The sequence below is a fragment of the Pundamilia nyererei genome, unplaced genomic scaffold (assembly GCF_000239375.1).
Source record: "Pundamilia nyererei isolate P.nyererei 1_Seehausen unplaced genomic scaffold, PunNye1.0 scaffold00022, whole genome shotgun sequence".
NCBI classification, from domain to species: domain Eukaryota; kingdom Metazoa; phylum Chordata; class Actinopteri; order Cichliformes; family Cichlidae; genus Pundamilia; species Pundamilia nyererei.
Window position 1 is genome coordinate 2,223,264 of NW_005187423.1, and position 21,756 is coordinate 2,245,019.

The 21,756-nt window shown below is 41.4% G+C and overlaps 2 protein-coding genes across 5 annotated transcripts in view; both read right to left on the reverse strand.

Moving 5' to 3' along the window:
* The window catches only part of coro2aa (coronin 2Aa), a 46,289-nt gene extending 42,509 nt beyond the window's left edge, over positions 1–3,780 (reverse strand). The window contains exon 1 of the mRNA XM_005727038.1: positions 3,572–3,780. Within this exon, the coding sequence (XP_005727095.1) occupies positions 3,572–3,586 (15 nt within the window). The 5' untranslated portion in view covers positions 3,587–3,780. The remainder of the gene's footprint in view (positions 1–3,571) is intronic.
* A 3,336-nt stretch (positions 3,781–7,116) lies between these two features.
* uso1 (USO1 vesicle transport factor) overlaps positions 7,117–21,756 on the reverse strand; it is an 18,834-nt gene continuing 4,194 nt past the window's right edge. For 2 of the 4 annotated variants that reach the window (XM_005726905.1, XM_005726904.1), the window contains 21 exons: positions 21,059–21,159; positions 20,870–20,972; positions 20,720–20,775; positions 20,491–20,611; positions 20,168–20,346; positions 19,922–20,062; positions 17,991–18,079; positions 17,749–17,903; positions 17,436–17,641; positions 17,287–17,307; positions 13,951–14,061; positions 13,655–13,773; positions 13,146–13,327; positions 12,922–13,043; positions 12,687–12,825; positions 11,323–11,489; positions 10,747–10,812; positions 10,188–10,286; positions 10,001–10,105; positions 9,652–9,867; positions 7,117–7,915 (listed from right to left, as the gene is read on the reverse strand). In XM_005726905.1, coding sequence (XP_005726962.1) covers positions 7,841–7,915; positions 9,652–9,867; positions 10,001–10,105; positions 10,188–10,286; positions 10,747–10,812; positions 11,323–11,489; positions 12,687–12,825; positions 12,922–13,043; positions 13,146–13,327; positions 13,655–13,773; positions 13,951–14,061; positions 17,287–17,307; positions 17,436–17,641; positions 17,749–17,903; positions 17,991–18,079; positions 19,922–20,062; positions 20,168–20,346; positions 20,491–20,611; positions 20,720–20,775; positions 20,870–20,972; positions 21,059–21,159 — 2,573 coding nt within the window. In that variant the 3' untranslated portion in view covers positions 7,117–7,840. The remainder of the gene's footprint in view (positions 7,916–9,651; positions 9,868–10,000; positions 10,106–10,187; positions 10,287–10,746; positions 10,813–11,322; positions 11,490–12,686; positions 12,826–12,921; positions 13,044–13,145; positions 13,328–13,654; positions 13,774–13,950; positions 14,062–17,286; positions 17,308–17,435; positions 17,642–17,748; positions 17,904–17,990; positions 18,080–19,921; positions 20,063–20,167; positions 20,347–20,490; positions 20,612–20,719; positions 20,776–20,869; positions 20,973–21,058; positions 21,160–21,756) is intronic. The other 2 variants (XM_005726907.1, XM_005726906.1) reach the window with 1 other exon arrangement.

Below are 21,756 nucleotides of genomic sequence, written 5' to 3' on the forward strand. Positions count from 1 at the left end.
TAGTCATGGGGGAGCTAATTGTTTCCACCTAACAGTCAGGGCTGCCACTTTCGAGCTAACAGGTGGGGTTGACAGTTTCAGCTTGATAAATTTAATGATCACCAACCCAGCGTTGCCGCCGGGGTTGATGACCAAACTTTTTTATTAGTTCATTTATGATTTCCTAACCTGTTGAACAGTGGAAAGTATGTCCATGGGTGACGATGTTTTATCTAGCCATATCAGCAACCTTAAAGTCTGTTTTCAAGGTTGCTAGGATACCCATTGATATATTTTGTTTGTTGTTTTATGGATTTGAGAAGTCACAAATATACCTGTAACCTATTAATCCGTAATTTCTTTTTTTTTTTTTTTTTTTAAAAAGAAGCAGATTTCAAAGTCAAGTCCCTAAAAGCTGCAAAAGGGGCTTTAATAGAAATGATCACCAAAAAAAAACACCCTGATGGCGTCACTCGTGACTCAACCTGAAGAAAGCTGCTGTGTAATGCATGATTCAGTTGTGACGTTATAACAGCTCATCTGTCAAATGGATACTCATGTAGCTAACCCTGTAAAGCTGCATGAATCTCACAGGAAAGACTCCTACCAATAGCTGGAAGCAGTAAGTTGGGCTGGCCTAAGTTGGGTTTATTATTGATGAGGCTCATTAATAAATGTAAACTGTTCTTTGAGCTAATTTTGAAGGTGTTAGTGATAAAAGTGTAGAAAAGGATTAAAAACATTGCATGCGCACCAAACCAAAACACTGTACGGCTCTGTCACAGTAGAATAAAAATAGAGTAAAAATCCCTTGTTTTGACTTGGGAAGAGAGGAAGGGAAAAAAATGGCTGCCCACTGATTAAATCGATTTTTTCCACTTTCAGCAACAGTTTGTGATTAGCTCCGACGACCAACTGGTTCCACAGAGCCAACGCCTCATTATGTGGGCCAGGAATTGAACAGGTCACCTGGTGGGAGGCAACCTGTCTCCAAACACTGCGCTGTGACTCGGAGTGACTCCCAAACAGACTGGATAAGGTTTACAAAAATCTGCAGTCTCATCCCCCCCAAATATTCACCTTGGATACAAACCTCTGTTTTTATCTAATGCTACAGGAAAATTGAGAATATCAATATCAAACTGCGACAATAAATGCAGTGAAATGGGACTTTCGCTGAACCAACTAACCACAACTTCTGGAAAAATAAAACAGAAGGAAGAATTTGATAAAAAACATCTGAAAATTATACAAATATTCGTTTGGTCCAATCACGGCGCACGCTCTGGACCGGCCTTCATTGAAACTGATGTGCACTGCCACACTTGAAGAGCCAACTGGCACTGAAGTCCTAAATTTGTCCCACAGCTCCACATGTGGTGAGCATTATACTCGGTTCATTAAACACAGCTCTCAAGCTGTTATTTTTCTTTGTCTTAAGTTTATTTACACCCATCCAGACAGAAGTGAATAAAAAAAAACCCCACAATGGATCCAAACAATCTGGTGAACTGGTGGCCTGAAAGAGTCCAGCCACCCACAGAGCAGAAATAACAGGCTTCACTTAGAAGCAAGGAGGTGTTTACACTGAACGGGCACACCAAATCTATTCACAATATACTGGCTGATGTGACCTGCAGCATTTTGATTACAGCTTTATCAGGGTAACACTGTTTGGATTTTGTGTTTGCTCCCAAGAAAAAATACAAACGTGCGACTCGCAGGTCCTGAATAATGAAACAACTTTTCCAAAGTGCTTTTCCAAAACAAAAGTATTATTTAAAATGCTAACGTGTTCACAAGGTTGTTTGAAAATTAACCAGACAACTAATTAGCCATCTGTAGGGATTACTTTTTTCCTTTAATGCTAAGATGAAAAGTAAACTAAAACTTCAGTTATCGATTTTAAAGAATTATTTAAAAATATGCATAAACTGTTTTCTGCTGAGCTAATATTTTTAAAACAACCAGAAACAATAAGATTTTTTTTAAAAAAGGCTGCTTTGTCCAACAACCTAAATACTGGATTATGTTTCATATAAAAGAAAAAGAAGAAGCATTTTATTTTAATATCAATCTTTTTCAGTACTTGTTTGGTGAAAGTGCTCATCTTTAGCTGTTGCCTTGATTTGACAGCTATCTTGATTAAAAAGAGAGAATGTTCAGGACGGTGTGCTTTTCTCCGTCATACGTGACAGCTAAGCATGTGTGTGCTCTGGAATGATAGCTGGAATTAAAAAAAAGACAAATGTGGATTTCACAGCTAAAATTTTCTAAACTTCCAATACTAGAGATCATTAGATGTGAAAATCTAAATACTTTTTAAAACAAACCTAATTATGGATTCAATTCTATTTTCAATTCCTTTCAATTTTATTCATTAAACTGCTTTCATTAACCCCCATATCTAATCAGCCAATCACACGTAGATGTGCTCAAGACGACCTGCTGAAGTTAAACCTGAGCATCAGAATGAGGAAGAAAGGGGATTTGAGTGACTCTGAATGTGGCAGACAAGCTGGTGATCTATACTGGGATTTTCATACACCATCATCAGACTGTCTCAAGCATACAGAAAGGCAACAGTGACGCTTTACAGCCGAGGTACGCAGAAGAGCATGAAGCAGAAGACCACATTAAGGCTACAGTTCATACACGCTCGCCAGAATTGGACAACAGATCTGACGAGTCTCGCTGAAATGGCTGGGTCAGGTTTTGGTGCAAACAACATGAAAGCAGGGATCCATCCTGCCTCGTATTGACGGTTCATGTTGGTGATGTAATCGTGTGAAGGATGTCTTCTCAGCACACTTTGGCATCCTTAGATCCAACTGAGCATCTTTGCCACAGATAATGGCTTATCTAAGCATTATGACCATGTCCATCCTTTTATGATGACATGTTCCACTGGTTGCTGTAGTTAACACACCATGTCACAAAGTTCAAATCATCTCAGACTGGTTTCTTGAACACAGGTGACTTCACTGTAATGACACCCACAGTCCAAACCTCAGTCTAACAGAGCACATCTAATGTGCCATCCTGTCAGTATGGACCAAAATCTCTCAGAGATGTTTCCAGCACCTGTGCCATGAAGAAGGCAAAAAGCAGATCCAACCCAGGACTAGTAAGATGTATCTAATAAAGTGTCCACTTAACGTATAATCAATTAGATCAACTACTGTACTCACTCCGTTTAAACATGGTGAAGTTGACAGTGCAGGTTTTCGGTTTCCACCCATGCAAACAGAGAAACAGCAGAGAGCTATGCAGTCGTGCTATACTGTGTGTGCGGGGGGGGGGATCAGGTGTAACAGAAACCGCTGCACACTTCTGCGTCACATTGTCAAATACCAAGCAAGACGTTGGAGCGGTGTGTGTGTGTGGATGAAACGCGTGCAAACAAACCTCGTGGCTGCCGCAAAGTCGTCCGCTGAAATCCAACCTGGGAGCAGGCTGTGGAGCCGCATGGCACAGCTCCAACTCCGGCTGCAGCTCAGACCCCCCCAAAGTGTCCCACCCGCACACGCAGCCAGTGCGTGATGGCAAGTAAGCAACACAAAGCGAGAAGTTGGAGATGAAGGGAACTCACCTTTGAGACGGTCATAAGGGGCGAGATGTGGCGGCAGGTGGTAGTGTTTCCCCCGAGGGAAGAAGGCTCGAGCGGTGGAGCTGCTCCTGCTGGATGTGCTGGCTTTGCTGGTGGTGGAGGGGACTAGCCGGGAAGCAGGAACCAGTCGTGTTACATCACCGATTGCTGTGGCAGAGTGGTCACTTAAAAGTCATGACGCCCGCCTCAACCTTGAGAGTCCCCCGGAATTTTAAAAAAAAAAAAAAGAAGAAGAAGACAACAGCAACAACAATAACATAAATAAAATCTCACAGTCAAAACATTTTCTTTGCCCTTCAAACTGCAGCCACCATGAAAAAAAAAAGAAAAGAGGATGGGGAGAGATGCGAGCACAGGACGCGACGAGAGAGGAGGAAGAGGAGGGAGGAGGCTGGGAGGGGCGAGGAAATCCAGGTCGATCAGTGCAAAGATATATAAATATTATCATGAACACCGAGTAGACTGAAGGCCAAACAAGCGATGTTAACAGATTCACACACAACATGGCAGTTTCACGATCAATCACACAAGAGCAGAGGAAGCATTAACCATTTACATTAACCTGCTGCTCTCTATTCACCCACTGTAAAATCAAATAAAATCTTAATTATAGCAGGGGTGTCAAACATAGGGCCCGGGGAACAGAGTCGGCCCCTCGGAAACTCTAATCCGGCCCACTGCACGGCTTTGGAAAATGTGGAGGACATACATTTTTATCTTTTACTGTAGTTTCACAGGTTTTACACCTTACTACAGCATTCCTTTATCATGTAGGAAAACTGAGGCGTACTGTTGAAATTGCTCTTCTTTGTCTTATATTAATTTTAATATACATTTATTTAATTTTAATTTTTTATTGCATTTTTAACCGGTCCAGCACACATAAGATCAAAATAAGTTTAACATCCCTGATTTATAATCTGTCTGCTCTTGGTTGCAACAGCACCCTGTGTGTTCATCCCTAACTGCAGTTTACAGTTTGATTCATCAGAAAAAGTAGAAAAGCATATCGATAATGCACATTTATTTTAAGAGTCCATCACCATCAGTGTCACCTTTTAGCAGCCAGGTTATCTAATGAATGAAGCTCAGTTCAGTATATTTGAGAGCATAAAAATAAACATGTGGTTTCTGTAAAATCAGTTTAAGTTTACGTTATGCTTAGTACTATTTTAATTATGTTTCTTATTGTTTGACAACCAAATCAAAACAATATGCTTTGGCCCTTGTTTACTCTTGTGTTTGGCTCCTGCTGTAGTATCGCTGTATTTGCATAGATCCTTTATTTGTGTGTGTGTGTGTGTGTGTGTGGTTTGTGTGTTTTCTGTCACGTTTTGTAATTTTACACAGATCATTTTGCTGATGTGGTGTGTGTAAAAGTCATTGACATGCACACCTGAAGCAGAGCGCCTGGTTTCTGTGTAGGCAAACCGTGCTGAGCGTGTCATGTACAGTGTTGTGTGCTACAGCTGGCAGGCAGCAGGGATCACACAGAGGAGCTGTCAATAAAAACTCACACATCAGTTTAGCCCCAGGGTCTGGAAGCGAGAGCAGCTGCAGAAATGTGGTCAGCACAGTGTGGTGATGTGTTGTTCTACTCTCAGTGAAGCACGATCCATATCACGGTGTTTGCATAGATCATTTATGCTTTATGTTAAGTGTGTGTGTATGTGGACATTATATAAACTCTGCTTACTAACAGTAACACTGCACAGATGTTGATTAATGTAAGTTAAGGTAAAAGCTAAACAATCTCTAAAGCCTAGTGGTGAGAGAAATTGAAAGCCAGATCAGTTATAATTGCTTATATGGAAAATTTAAAGAAACAGAAAGAAAGAAAAAAGGGATGGATGGCATGTTGTGAACAGGTCTGCCACACATTTTCATTTCAGGGTTTTTATTGCCCCCCAGCGGTGAAACTGCGCTATTACAGAAGCCGTATCAATCATAACCTTTACACATGTTAATGTTTTAAAATGATTATATTATACAGAAAAAGATAATCGGTAAGTAAAATATTAAATACACAGAAAAAATAATTTTGATAAATGTCATTAACAGTCAGCTAGTAATAAATAAAAGTCATGAGTAATTCATGCTGCTTTCACTATGGCACCTCAGTCATGGCTTCATCTGCCTTAATTGGCTTACTTTTAACCAGCATGTGCTTCAAGCAAGTTTTAAATTTCCTGTTTTATAGTTTGTTGTTCTTTGTTTCAGGAAAATCAGCCCTGACATGTGACTCTCCAAATACTTCTCTGCTTGCACCAATTTCTAATATTTCAAGCAACTGTTGTAGAGGCAGGACTTTTAACATTTTAATAATCCTTGTGTATTGCTGTGAAAAAGCATTTTCCTCCTTCCTTCCTAAACTATGATTTAATGTATTGAAGGCAGAAAAATCCTAATCTAAGTGATTTCTTGATTCAGCAAGACTGACAGTAATCAGGCCCGAGTGTGGTTAGTGAAACTGAACTCAGCTTTCAAAGGTGTTGAAAACAGGTGTGGGTCACTATCAGCCAAGGTTGTTGGCTGATAGTGTGCTAACTGAGCAGGGCTGTGTGAAAACATGGGACTGTAGCTAAGGTCCCATTCTGTTTTCAACAGTTTAATAACATCAAGTGTGAACTTCTCCCACAAACGTCATCATAAACATGCGTCATGGTGGATTTATGTCAACAGGAGTGTGCCATTAAAGTGAAGCTTGTTTATTAACGTTTCCAAGGTAACTGGAAATCCAAAATATTTTCCTCAACCTAATTAAATGCAGTTATGACAAAGCATTATGTATCATTAAGAGTTTGGTGCTTTGTATGTATGGCATTAAACAAGAAGCGACTCCCTGATTCACTAACAGTACATGCAAACATATCTGCGAGTAATTCATGCACTGCAACTGAGTCATGGGGTATACTCAGTCACAGCACTGTATAATTGTGGATACTTTTTTCACAACTATGTTTACTAATAGTGTGCTTTATTATAATTTAGTTTGCAGTTTCACCAAGCTTTCATTATCAATTTTACTCCAGTCACACAAAGCCAGGCAGGATTGCAACTAAGCAACTAAACTCAGAAAGCATTTCATTTCAAAATATTATATTTGTATTTATTTTTATTCAGCAAACATGGTGGTTCCTTCTTTCATGAATCAGGAGAACATGTTTGAAGCATCCAAGATGCAGATTTTATAGTCCACCTGTAGTTTCAGCACGGCGCCCCCACATCATCCCATTGTTAAGCCGTTTCCATATCAGAAATCCTTCTGAACTCTCTTTCACATCTTTTATCGATTCACAAGTTTTTCACCAAGGGAAATGAAAAGTGTTTAGCAGAAGACGCGTGAGGGTACAATAGTTTATTCTCAGTAAATGTACGATGTCCCGCCATGCCTCCTTTTCAGGTTTTAGTGACAGACACTAATCATTTAGTGTTATTAATTTGGCATGAAAACATTCAGCGTGAACTTTTTTTTTTAAACACTTGAATTTAAAAAAAAAAAAAAAAATCCTAACAGCCAGGTCTTATTGTGGATTTAGTAAAATTTAATTTATCTACAATTATTCCTCCATATAGATAGATCCTTTATTCATTTCAATGTCGCTCTTAAAGTGATAAGTTACACAATATCATACAGAAGCTGGATGCCAGTATTGGACAAAAAGTTGCAAAAATATTTGTCTTTTTTGTCTCTTTACATCTTTTCCATCAGTGTTTTGCAGCATATTGCAGAGCAGTCGGTGAAATGGAACAACTGTGACGCTGAACTCGAACTGATCGGGGGGCGAAGTGCAGGTGACGCCAATGCTGCAGGTGCTTGTACTGGTGAGGGCAGCAGTGCAGGATGGGGAAAATGAGAATGCATTGTGACACATTTTAAATCCACTTCTGCAACTTCTCCAGATGTGTTAAATTTAACTTAAGGGTTTTTCTGTGATTAGGAACTGTGTGACAGTACATTAGAAAAACAAAACAACTAATAAAATCCATCACAAACTGATGGTGAATGCAGCAGAGATGAATACACTGACATGTTTAAACCTCTCAGCTGTCGCTGAAAATTGAGTTTTTGGAAAGAACATCGTCATCTTGAACTAAAAATGTCCAAAAACTAACGCATACATGTGTTGGAGTAAAGAAGAAGACAGCATGGCAGCCCGGACGAGAAACTGCTTCCATATTTTAGTCCTCAGTTTCTCAGGTGCGTTTCTGCAGTCTTTTCTCTCCTTTTTCTCCTTTCACTGATTTTCTCTAGTCCTCATCTTCATCCTCCTCATCATCATCGTCTGTCTGGTCCCTGGTGTCGAGGTCATCTTCATCTTCCACCTGCAAGGAAAGGGTCACAGTCTAACTAAAGCAGACAGACGAAACAGAACTGAGTGGTTCGCACTTACGTGTTTGCATCTATTCCTCTGTAACTATTAAATAATTACTCACTGCTAAAGCTACCACGACAGCAAACAAGCTTTAATGATACTTAGTCCAAGACTAGACACTAAAATCTTGCTGGGGTTTTTTTTGTTTGTTTGGCAATGAAAAATAAGATGAATGACTAAAAAGAGTCAATTCCAACCCCTATAGGCCACAATCACACAGGCTTTGAGACCACAAAGCAGACACAGGTCACTGGAGACAACCTGTAGTCTCCAACCAGTTGGTGAGCGGTTGCTGTAGGTTGCTCACAGTTGATAGTGGGGGGAAAAAAAAACAAAAAAAAAAAACAAGAAAACAACAACAGGTGCATAAAGTTAACCAGTGCTGCACCACAGATTGCGGTGGTCACCCGTAGTTTGTGTGTAACCTGCAAACACTCATGAATTCCTTGCATGCAAACTGTGGGCTACTGCAACCTGCTTGCAACGAAAATCAATCATAAGAAGACTGCAGCACCCTCTTTGCAGCCATTTTCACTTGGTGACAGCCAGAAACCACTAGCCAACCAGTCGGTGAATAGACATTTTAGTTACCGCCGTCTCGGCATGTGTGACTGAGGCTGCAGTGTGGTCGTTTTTATTTTGAATCCTCGCTAATCAGAATCAACTCACTGTTCATTTATTTAGATCAGACTGAATAATCTGGGGAAAGTTTAGATCAGACTACATACATACTACACTGGGGTAAAAAAAACAAAAAAAACAAAACAAAACAACAAAAAAAAACAAAACAAGGGACAGTTTGAAATTTTATACTTAATCCAACTTTTTCTTCTCCAGCACTTTCAAATCCTCCATAACTGGCTATCTAATCAAAACTCTCACAACTGAAAAACATATTTAAGCTATTTTAAAAACTGCAATCAAATCAATTTTACACCAACTGTCATAGAGCCACATCAATATCATGAGATATGTCATAGTTTCAATAACAACACTGTGCTAATTTAATGTCTGTGATACAGGATGTTAGAAACAAGCAGTGTTACCCTGATGTTTGTTCTATTTTAAGATCGTCCTCTGGAGAATATTCATCAAAGTGCAAACTTGCAAAAGTCTCGTGGCTCATTGTCAGTTCAGCTTGAGACAATTTTCTTTTGGCATAAGAAGGCGTAGGCATAAAGACTTCCAAGAGCCTACGGCTACCTGAGGGGACCTGGTGAACCAAACTCTGACCTGGGATCTCTGCTGGATGTTACTGGTCATCTTTCTCTCCTCTCACTCAAAACTTTTAAAGAAAATTCTCAACCTTACTGCTGGAGGTTGATGGGGCTGCGTGTTTTACTAGCCTGAGAACAAAACTAGAGGTAAAAGGCTGAAACAGCAGCTCCACCTCATGTGGATGTTCATTTTCTCTGTGACACCCATTTTGCTGTATGACAATACTAATGCAGGGAAGTAATCAGTCCCAAAATCTGCTGGGTGTCCCGTTAACAAAATATTCCTAAAATTAACAAAAATATTCATATTATTTAAATGTGAGGCTATTAGATATTTCATAATTTCTACTGTTGAATTTTAGTGGGCTGAACTAATTTGTTCCTTATGTTTGGATAAACGAGGCAGATTGGCAGTGAAAACTATACATTTTATACTGGTGATTTTAGAAAATGCTAATAGCTTTCCTACCGTCTCTCCCAGCTCTTTCAGTCTCTTCTTCAGGTTGGTGATCTTCTGGTCTTGGTCTGCCAACAACATCAGCAGGTCATCCTGCTCCTTCTTGGACTCCTGGACGTCAGTTTGCAGCTTCTCCTTCTCCGTCTGCAGGATGGCCACCGTGCTCGTAGTTGAATCCAGCCGCTTCTCCAGCTCCGCCCGGCTCTCCGACAGGTTCTTTACCTCTGCCTGAGCCGCAGAGGGAGAGGAAGGAGACGGGAGAGAGGGAGTTAATATATGAGAAGTCCAAGCTGAATGCAGTATAAAAACATTACGGTAAATGAGGGTCAAGTGATTTAGAGGATCACATATTCTCACGCACCTTTAGTCTCTCCATCTCAGACGTCTGCGCTCCCAGCCTGCTCTCCAGTTCAGCCATCTTTGCAGCATCTAATGAGCTGTCACTAGAGGGGAGTGTGTCAGAGCACTGAGAGAAGCCAGAGAAAGGTTCATTAGTTTTAAACAACTTCAGCAAATCTATGTCAAATTGATCTTCTCATGATTTTTACCCCGACTTCAGCTCTTCTGAGCAGGTCTTGTCTCTCCATCTTCAGCTGGCCGATTTCTGTTGACTGGGACTGAACTTGACTTCTTAAAGCCTCCAGTTCCTGCAACACAGCACACATTCAGCACATGTACAAAATACTAACACCCGATCTGATTAATGCCTCCAGGTTAACTCTGGTGACATATATAATTCTTATTGTGAGAGAAAATAAGGTAATCCGAGTACAAAGTCTGTGTCCCAGAAGTCCATCCCGTCCTAAAACCACTAATACTCTAAAGCAAGCTGTAGCGCTGCACTTCCTGAGAGGTTCTTCAGGCTTGAGTCACACCCTCTTGCATACATGTAAACATCATAAATCATCTTGAATATTTATGTCAATAAAAGTGAAAATAAAACGGTACACTTAAAGATTTACCTCTCTGTTAGTCACAAGAGCAATTCGAACACTTATTTAGTGACAAAACAAGCATTTGCCTCATGCGCTTAACCTTTTGAAACATTTTTAGCAAACAGGGGGTTCAAAGGAAAAGCAGGGACAGGTGTGAAGTGATGAATCCCACCTGGAGCAGCTCTGTGTCGTCTGATCCTCCTGCTGGACCCTCTGCTGTCTGTGCAGCTCCTGATTTCTACAGTTACACAGAGTTAAAACATTATGCAGTCACTTTCACTCCAGATACGATATGTAACTATGTGATTAACCCAAATACAGACATGAAGCAGTTTTTAGAAGCTCCCATATCCAGATATGTCAAAGTTTAAACGTAAAGGTTTCTTTGTGTCTTTGGATTTGGATTGCATGTTTATAGTTGCAGTAGTGTTTTCTGGTTAATCTTCATCTTCTAATTTATTCTACAGGTGTGGTTTAAACATTATAATGATATAATAAGTGTTTATTCTAAAATAAGACATAGAAAGCAATGTATCAGTCCAAATCAATTGATTAATCTCTGGTGGTTGTATAGAGTCCACATTGCTCCCCGTGTGTCAGTCAGCTGTTTGGAGGACTATTTTGCCTACAGTTGTTTTACACCAACAAACGCATCAAAACAGCTTTAAAACATCTCTCTGGAATCAGCCCCCAGAACAACAATGCCAGTACACACAGACTTAAAAAGAAAAGAAAAAAAGATACTAACCAGGCTGCTGATGAGAGCATCTTTGTCACCAAGTTGTGTTTGAAGTAGCGAGTGCTGTTTGCGGAGCTCCTCCACCTCCTCTCTGAGCTGGGTCAGCTCCTCTGTCTGCAGCCCGTTCACCTGAGAGCCGTCTCCCTGGCTGTTGGACTGACCCTGGTTCTCTTTAGCTGAAGTTAGAGCACAAACACTCAGTTTAAGTGTTAACAACAGCAATACTGATGCTGATGTTATCCCTAAATCTACAATCCTGAGCTGATTTAAGGCTCAATCACGCTGGAGTAAAAATGGGATAGCAACCTTCTCGTGAGTAGAAGGAGAGGGAAGCTTGGTGGTTTACTGGTGACTGCATTGAAATCTTTGCATTTAGCAACAAACTGCAAGAAGTTGCAGCAACTATCTGGCCATTGTGACCACTGTTAATCCAAAAGTTAAAGCAGCCTGTCTCCAAACAATCATGGCCTAATTTGGACTGACTGTAAACATTCTTAGACAGATTGACAAAGGTTTGGAAATAACTGTCATCTAATTTATCAACAGACCACTTACTAACACTTTGCAATCAATTTGACTCTGTGCTCAAGTCAGTCTCTCTGCAATATGGGACAAGTCAGCTACATCAGAGCAGGGTAGGTGAGCCTATGTCATCCATCCACCCTCTTCAGCTTGTCCAAGTAAGGGTCACAGGGGGAGTCTTTCCCAGGTACCTTAGGGCGACAGGAAGGGTACACTCTATACGAGTCACCAGTCTGTCGCAGGGCTAACACAGAGAGACTCGCACACTCACATTCACACCTATGGGAAATTTATAATCACCAGTTAACCTAACCCCACTAACTGCATGTCTTTGGACCACTGGAGAAATCCAGAGTACCCAGAACCCAGCATGGGCACAATTTTGCAGTTAAATCGCCGTCCTGCAGCAGCTACATCACCATTTGTGAATAAACCTCTGAATTTCAGTCTCCTATCTACGAGGTTCTGGCTGAACTCTGATTCTAAGTAACAGGCTAGAGATACTCAGCTTTTACATGTCTGTGAGCTACAAAATTTCATTTTAACATTTTGTTTATGAAACAAAGTAAATTGCTCCTATGAAACGTGGCTGTGTGCGTGACGGTCTCGCACAATTTGATATAAAACAGTATCTGGGGATGTTGCTGCACATCCCTGTCGCTCTATTATCTGAGCAAGGGGGCAGTAAAAGCTTAATGTGCCCGCCGGAATGAGGTTGATAGGATTAAAATCCTGCATGTCAGTCCCTCATTTCTCATTCATTATGAGAAAATGTATTTTAAATGAACTAAATCTCTATATTTTATGTATCTAAATTCACACCACACACACAGCCGATGAGGTGCACCCACCTAATTTCAGCTTGAGGATGTTGTACTGGTCTTTGTGCTGCAGGATCTGCGACTGCTGCTGGGTGATTGTAGCCTGCAGCTGTTCATTCTGGGAGGTCATGCATGCCACCTGCTCCTTCAGCTCCTGAAGCTGAGCGTCCTGAGGATCATGTGATCAAAAATCAATCTGTCAGCAGGAGAGTATATCAAACTGAACAAACACAACATGTAACAAAATGAAAATTGTGTTATTTACCTGCTCTCTGATCAGCTCTTTATACTGAGTCACAATGTTGTCGTGCTGCTCTAACGTCTTCTTCACCTCCTCTTCCTTCTTCTCCTCCTCGCTAGACTTGTGAACTGCTTTGGTTATCACTCCTGTGGAAAAGTAGGGAGAAGAACATAACTCGTTAGGCCAACTGAAACTCTGCAATAGTTCTCTTAAACTGTTCTTGTTAGGATGAATGTGACGGGACTGACCTTCCAGTTCTTTGACCAGCTTGGTAAACTCATGATCGAACAACATCTGCTCTGGAGACGGGAAGACGGGCTGCGGCTTCTGAGCCGCCCGCGAATACAGTTCATGTTTGGTGATGAAGCACAGCTTCTCTACAAAGTTTTCCTTTCCGATCCGCTTCTCGATGAGCTGCTTTAGCTTCTCTCTGAAGAGGAGAGAGCACAGTAGCTTTGTCACAATATTAAACAGATTTTTATTTGTTTTAAATTTGTCAAATCAGGGGACAAAGACACCACATTTAAACAATGTACCTCTCATTTAAACACTTTAGATACACAAATGATGGATATATAGCAGCTGAAATGATGAAAATCTGATTTGTGAAATGCATGTAATCTATATTTTTTAACTTATCACCATAATAATGTGTTTACTTGTGTGTATACTGAGTATTGTTGTCGTTCTGTCACCAAACATGTTAGGTAAACCTAATTATAGCATGCACATGTTTGAGTGAGTGAAAGAGATTTACTTGGTATAGTTTTCCAGCGAGTTGTCGTTATAATAGATGCAGATGCCGAGAAGCAGCGCACACAGGCCCTGCACCAGCCTCTCGTCCTCCCCCAGGTTCTCTGAGATCTGAGCAGTCAGCTACAAGAGTCAGTGTCAAGGACTCATCCAAGTAAAGCTGCACATTTTAAGTAAGACTGAATGAGAGGTTTTAACCTAAACACAAAATTAAACTGAATAAAAGAAAAAAGCATAATAAATAACTTGTTTACGAGGCATTAAGAACCCTATGAAGTAGTAAAACTGACAAAAGGATACAAAAGGAACATTTTCTTGATTGTGCAGAAAGTGCGTAACGGCAATCGGACAGTTGCTGATCCATGTACACAGCAGCATGAGGAGGCCCACCCTGGTCTGCACTTTACTGCCCTGCAGAGAAAAACAACAAGACAGAAGGAGAGTCAACGTGTTTCTGTAGAACTACAGTGACACTTAGAAACACAAAAACACGATGCTACACGACAAAAAACACAGAAAAGAGAGTCAGACTGAATCCTCGTCACATTTAAACGTGACTGGGAATAGTTTAGAGGTTGGATCCAGATTACTTAACCAATTAACGTATCTAGTAAGCAGCCATTTCATCAGAGCATGAGCGGAGTATAGATGTTAGCTCTAAAATGGTAAATTACATTGAAAAAGAAGCATTGGATTTGCTGGTACAGCAACAATTAAGCATCCCTATCAGTGGAAATGGCCAAGTTAAAACAATGCATGTCCTTTTCTGGTCAATAAAAATAAGGAAATGGTTAAAGTAATCCTTCAACACATGTCATACATTAGTGGTTAATGAGGTTATCATAAGGACAGTCAAAACAAAAACATTAAGATATTTAGACTGAGGTTAGATTTATCAGAGCAAGCAATCCTGTGATAATTACTAAAAAAAATGTAAATAAATAAAATAACTACATGATCAACAATAAAATCAGTTTGCTTTGAAAATAATTGATTGCAAAGTGTTATGAAACTGCAACGGAAACTATCTCATTTCCAGCTGTCAGCACATGCAAAGCAAACCCCGCTAAATGTGCTTTTCAGGATTTTTTTTTTTTTTAATGACAAATTATTTCATTATTATTAAAACAGCTTAAAGATCTTTAAAAGAGCTCAATGTGGATTTTTTCCCTTCTTTATAAAAAAACGTCCCTCAAATGCGCACATTTATGGGAAACTGATGCCAGCGAGTGGATATGTCATCTCTATCACTGAAAGGAAGACAGGATGATTTTCATGGAGTTGGAACATGAGATGATGAAAAACAACAGTGTGATGCGGTACGGAGATGAGCAAAAACCTGTTAAGTTTAAATTGTGGCTTAAGACTGCCAATCAACAGGTGCATTAACACTTAACGCGCGACATGCTTTTAAGAAAGGAGCTCTCTGAGTAAGCAGTGAAGGTGTGGATAAAAACTAATCAGCATTCAAAACTATAAAAACTTACAAAAATCACCTTTTCAGCTTTTGTCTCCAAATGTGACGCAATGCAAAATAAATAAAATGAAGAGGAAAACAAAAGAAAAGACAATGACCACCACAGGCGTCAACTGAGCACACATTGGCCTGGTCTCTACAAAGACGTAATATGTGTGTGGGGGGCACTGATGACCATTAACACTTGAGACATTGCTGAAATTGACTTATGTAAAGCAAATGCTGTGTGACACAGCTTCATAATACAAAATAATCTTAGAGGAAACATTTCCACTTCTGTATCTCTTCCAGGAAACCACCAACACAACACATCACATCAAGGCACAGCTATCCAGTTACAACTGTCTAATGGGCTGCACTGCTGCCAGCCTGAGACTGGAAGTCAGAAGAGGTGTGGCTCGTATGAATGTGAAAAAGGTGTATTTGTCAATTGGATGGCAAGTTGCTGCTGGGTGTTTCTGTGAAATTGTTTACTAAAGCATCATTACCATAATCCTAGAAAATAATCAGTTACCCCCCAGCCAGGACAACCCCCCCCCAAAAAAAAAAAAAAAAATAATAATTATTCCACAATAGGTTGGTGAGTAGCAGCTGACAGGCACATTAGGGCAAACTAGTCATGAAGAGACTGATTTAGACTCCTGCACAAAATCTATGTTGTAACCAGAAAACCCTCTTAACCCTTTGCTGCACTCTTCCACATCACTGAGTAGTTTGGGTACATCAGCTGCCTTGATCCGATGTGTAGTTACATTTCTCGGGAGGTACACGTCAGCTGTCATGGAAGGTTACAGTGTAGGTTTACAACGGCGTTTCCGGTTCGTAAGTTATGACATAGATTTTCTGCAGAAGTCTACATGATGAAGCATAACAGTCCTGTACTGATAACCTCCTTTGGTCACTAGCATGCCACTATAACTTGTCAGCAAGCAATTAGGTTAGTCGATGATGGCCTTCAAGCCTGAGTGACTGAAGCCTTAGCCACTTTACACTTGAGCACAGTCCTGGATTTGTGGTTCCATCTCACCCACACTTATGAACAAGATCCTGAGATACTTGAATAACACTAAAATGGGAAAGCAAACCTGCAGGAGTGCCCTCTACAGTTTTTAAACGGAGCACCAGGGCCCACCAGACAGCACATGCTCATACCAGCTGCCTTAGTTGAACAGTTTTCCCATGTTCATCAGGCTGGATATCAGGTAATGGAGGTTGGATGCAAATGTCCGTCGCAGACACATAACAATGTGGCTCTTGCACAAACTACCTAACCACGCTGAGGGTTTTCATTAGTGATAATAATTCTGAAACATGAAATGATTTCACTTCCTCTTTTACAGGAGGTGACCGTCAAGCTCTTGGTAGGAAACTTGAGCACACCAAGGCTTAGAGGTTGTGAGTATCCAAAGACCAACCTCAGGCCTCAAGCAATAGGAGTTCAAAGTACGTTTATCTTTATCAAGTTGTTTCACAACAGATAAGTACCAGCAGTAATTTGGAGCCTTTCAGCAGCATGAAGTTAGTTTTTAAATCTGTTTTGGTACCAAGGTTATGTTTTACAAGGACTCTTTGATCCCATTATTTGGGATTTCCAGTTCAGAAATATCTGAACCCAAAGGAAGACATAAAAATCATACACAGTCCTATAAATCATCTGCCAGTTTTGCTGTGCGCCATGCAGGACAAAAAGCAGTGACAGTCACTCACTTGAACAGGAGAAGGCCCAAAAGTTGCTGCAGTAATCACTTCCTGAACAAACAGATAAGGGCTTGCAGCACAGCAAACAAAGTTCAAAGTTTAAAGTAGGTGTCAGGATGATAGCACCAGAGATAAACAATTAAAAACAGCCAATGTGTCCCTTTTCTCTGAACCTCTCTCGGGTGTCCACCTGTGTACTTCCCCACAAGCCCCTGGTGAAAACACTGACAGCAACCACATCTTACAGGTGTGTGAGGAGGAGTTCACTTGTGTGTCACCCTAATGAGGAAGCGCTGGGTCAAAGCTTTCAGTTAGGGACAAAGATCGGGTAGTAAAGAGTTATAAGGAAGCAAGATCCCCCAACAAGTGGGCCAACAAGACCCCTACTACAACTGCCAAGCCAAAAACATAACACAGACAGGTGCCACCCAAACACTCACACACAGGTACACTTTACTCACCCGCCGGACGATCTTATCACCCTGCAAAACCACAATAATGTGACACTGTTCTCTTCACTGTGATCGACAATAGTGCTGTTTTAAGAAACCTATGGCAAACGGAGACACACAGCCTATCAGCACGCTCCTCTGTATCATCATTGCCCTACCTGGGAAAGGATGTTGGTGCACTGCTGCAGCAGAGACACAGGGGGCTTGCCCAGGCTGGTGGCAAGCTGAACCCTCAGCAGCTGCTCTTTCTGGGTGAGGTTGTCCTGCAGGGCATGAGCTAAGGCCACAGCAGCACACCAGTTTGAAAGAGAGTCTGCTGAGAACAAGCCTCCACACAGCAGCTGTCCTGCAGAGATGGAATTGGCTAAAAGGCAGAAAAAAAGTGAGCTATTAAGCACTTAAAACAGTGTGAACCATCTAAAAGCACAGACCACATGTTATTTATTTATAGGACCTGAAACTGTTACTGACCATCAATGGTGGAGGGCAGCAGTGTAGCAACTATCTCCCCCTGGCCTTTCTGGTTTTTATAGAGGAAACACTGAAAACAGTAAAGGACTGCACAGCGAAGCACAAATGGTTGTCTCTCGTTCACCATGGACATGAGCAGCACCACAATGGCTGGTCTGTGGGGACATGAAGAAGAGAGGTCACCATAGGATTTAGATGGATAAAGGCGATTTAACAGGTCAGTCCACTGGTTGTGTTTTTACCTTGGTGGGTTTGATGGAGCGTTGACAGAAGCAAAATAGTCCTGGTTGACCTGAGAGCCTCTGATAACCTCTGAAACTGTGTTGATGGTCTGAAAGAAAGCATCCAAATCAAAGTCACGATCATTAATCTGCATAAGATCACTGCTGAGCAACAAAAATCATCTTTTTTCAGCTTTGTTACTCTAAGTATCATGACATATCAAACCAGTTTCCATGTCGAAGTGTCTCCTGCAATGCACAAAGCTCCCATCTTTTTAATTTGATGCATTTTTTTCCCCAAATGTCAATCTGGACCTTTCTAGATTTTAATTAGCCCCATACAGAGGCATGTCTTTAAGCTTTAGAAACTCCCAGTGTACCCTAAAGTCTCTGGGCTCACAGTATCCCAGACACAAAATATAAATCACTGTCTGGCCGACCAAGATTTCAGTGTGGACATTGATCTTAGGATAATAACTATTTGTCAGCAAACAATTCAAGCCACACCACTGCTATCCTCATTGTGGATGGGATCCTCCCAGCGCTCTTGTCCGAAGTCATTTTAATTTTTGGTTTTCTTCCTTCAATATGATTACATTTGTCTATCAATGAGTCACCCGCAGCCACTTTACTTTACTGACCGACCCAAAACATAACATGTTTTTCAGGAGAATTTAAACCCTTGTCCTAAATGCAGCTGTGCTGATGCATGACATGAAGGAAAGTATTGGACCACACCTCTTACTGTCTGAGGTGGTAGTCTGTAGCACGGGGTCCCCACAAGGAACAGTACTCGCCCCTTTCCTCTTAACCCTGTACACTGCGGACTTCAGTTATAACACGGACACTTGCTATCTCCAGAAGTTCTCAGACGACACCGCCATTGTGGGTCGGGTGTCGGAGGGAAATGAACTGGAATACAAGGGGTCATCAAATACCTCTTTGCATCAATGCCAGCAAAACGAAGGAGCTGGTGATTGACTTCAGCAAAAAGCCAGCCCCTATTACACCAGTGAACATCCAGGGTTTGGACATTGAAACAGTGGAGGAGTATAAATACCTGGGTGTTCACCTCAACAACAAACTGGACTGGCCCACAAACACAAATGCACTTTACAAAAGGATCTAGAGTCGTCTCCACCTGCTACGGCGGCTGAGATCCTTCGGGGTGAACAGGCCACTCCTAAGGAAATTTTACGACACTGTGGTGGCGTCTGCCATTTTCTATGCTGTGGTCTGCTGGAGTGGTGGAATGGCAGAGAGGGACAGGAGGAACCGCAACAAACTGGTCAGGAGGGCCAGCTCTGTCCTGGATTCTCCGCTGAAGTCCATCGAGCAAGTTGGAGAGGATGTTGTCTAAGGTAACATCCATCACGGACAGTCCCTGCATGAGACTGCACTCGTTCAGAAGTAGACTTTTACACCCAGAGTGTAGGAAGGAGCGCTACCGCAGGTACATTCTTACCAGCAGCTGTCAGACTCTATAATGCAGCTTAACATTCTTTTGGTCATCTTACTCACCAGCTTGTTTGTTTACTGTACATTTTATACATGTCTCCGTACAATTTTTCTATACATATTCTGTACATTGTTACCTGTACATACCTGTACATACGAACTTGCTTATGTTTATAGGACCACCTTGTGTCTTCCTTTTATATTTTATTTCCCCTTGCTGTAAGAGTTCTGTAACACCGAAATTTCTCATCCGTGGGATAATAAAGGTTTATTCTATTCTATTCTCTTTGAATTGATGTGTTTAGGTTCCACTGCCATTGCTGTATAAACCATACAAACATAAATGTTAGGACCTCTCTGAATTCGAATGTGATACCGTACGTTTTAACCTCTCAGACATGCCTCAGCACTTGTTTGCTGTGAGAACTAAAGAAGCTTTTGAATGCTTCAATGGCTAATGGTCCCAGACTTAACGAGCGGGTTGTTGTGATTACCTCAGTGAGGATGTCTGCAGGGACACCAGTGGCCATGAGGATGGTGCACAGCTGCTGCAGTAGGCCACACTGGAACATGGACTTCTGACAGCTGGCTGTAGCTCCAGGAGAGTTCACTGGAGACACCATGACTCGCACCAGCTGGGATTACAACATTATTTAACAGTTATTTAAGAGTTTTAACAAATAATATTCAGCTGTTTTTTTAAATAGTACTTAGATCAAGATAACGATTAGAGATATTACCTGCAGCATGAGATGAAGGTTTGTGACCTTCTGTGCAGACCAACCAGAGTTATCGTCACCAACCTCGAACCAGGGCTTCATTCTCTGGATGTAGGAACCTTCTTTAAAGAAGTTCTGGTTGGAGCTGTTGTTCTTTAGCAGGTTGAGGAGAAGAAGCAGACAATCCTCTACCACAATACCTGCACACAAGAAAGAGGACAGATGTCAGGATATATCACAAGCCAAACCCCCCCCCCCAAAAAAAACAAAACAAACCACTGTGTTTAGAGAAAAGAGGTAGGATCGTATTGTTCAGTAACAATTCTGTGTAAAAATCCATTTACCTCCATCGCTGCTGCCTTCTTCTGTGATGATATCTAGGAGGCGTTCAAACGCATTCTCAAATGCCACAATTTTCTGAATGGCAGCGTTGCTTTTAGTCAGCTGTTGAAGTAGCAACAAGCCCTGATGGTGGCAGAAAACAAAATGTCACAGACTCAAACAGACCTCTACTCAACACTCTGTTTCAAAGGGGTTCAAATACAGTGTAATACAAAATGTAAGTGTGCTTACATCATTGCGAATTACTTCTCTGGAGTCTGCCAGCAGGTCCATCAATCTGGAAACACCTGTGAGAGTAAACAGAAACAAAAAATGTTGCTGTTAAAGCAATAAATTCCCGACGTGACAAAGTTCGATATAATGCAGAGATAAGAAACTCACCCATGGGGCTGACCAGAATAATACCCTGGATCTGTGGACCCTGGTTCTTCAGCAGAGCAGTCAGCAGCTTCACTCCGGGCCACCGTACATGAAAGTCAAACTCCTAAAAATGCAGAAAAGCATCAGACGGGGGTCAGGAAAAATTTAACAATACAGACTTTCTGCTGCTGGATCAAAACCACTCTGTACCTCCAGCAGAGTGAGGAGCAGGGTTACGTGCTCAGGATCCTGGACGAACGTGTCTGTAAACTGGAGGCCGAGGTCGTCTGCCTGCTTCTGTGCGTTCTCATCTGTGAAGCGAGATTGAAAATGAGTCACCGTCTCAGGAGTCATCCATGTAATGTGTGGACCCAGCTGGTTTGTTCATATAAATCAGCCTGAGCAACACAGCAGTGAAGCTCACATGTATAACTTCAATTACCAATGACGAGCGACTTTACAGTTACCATGACAATGAGAGACGCGCTCAGGGTGACAAATGTGAACAAACCAGGAAGACAAGAGAGGCTACACACAGGAGAGGACAGCAGGGTTACCGCCAAAGGAAGTGTATTCTAAGCCCACAGTGATAAACAGTTAATTAGGGATGAGTGCAGCACTTTAAAGCAAAGAACTGAAAATAAATGGATGCTTTTCCCAGCTAAGGATCCATTACCGAGATTACAAAAAGAGTGTTCTTGTCTACTTTTAGTGGTATGACTTTATGCAAACAGCTATTGCCACAAACAGACTCGATAAAAGCTTCTACCCACAGGTCCTCATATATGCCTCCTGACTGAAAAACTGATGATTCACTCCCACTTTTAACTGTAGTAGAGCAGGTCGCTATATGCTGCTCTGACTTCATTTTGCACTATACTGTGTGTGTGCATGCATATATATATATA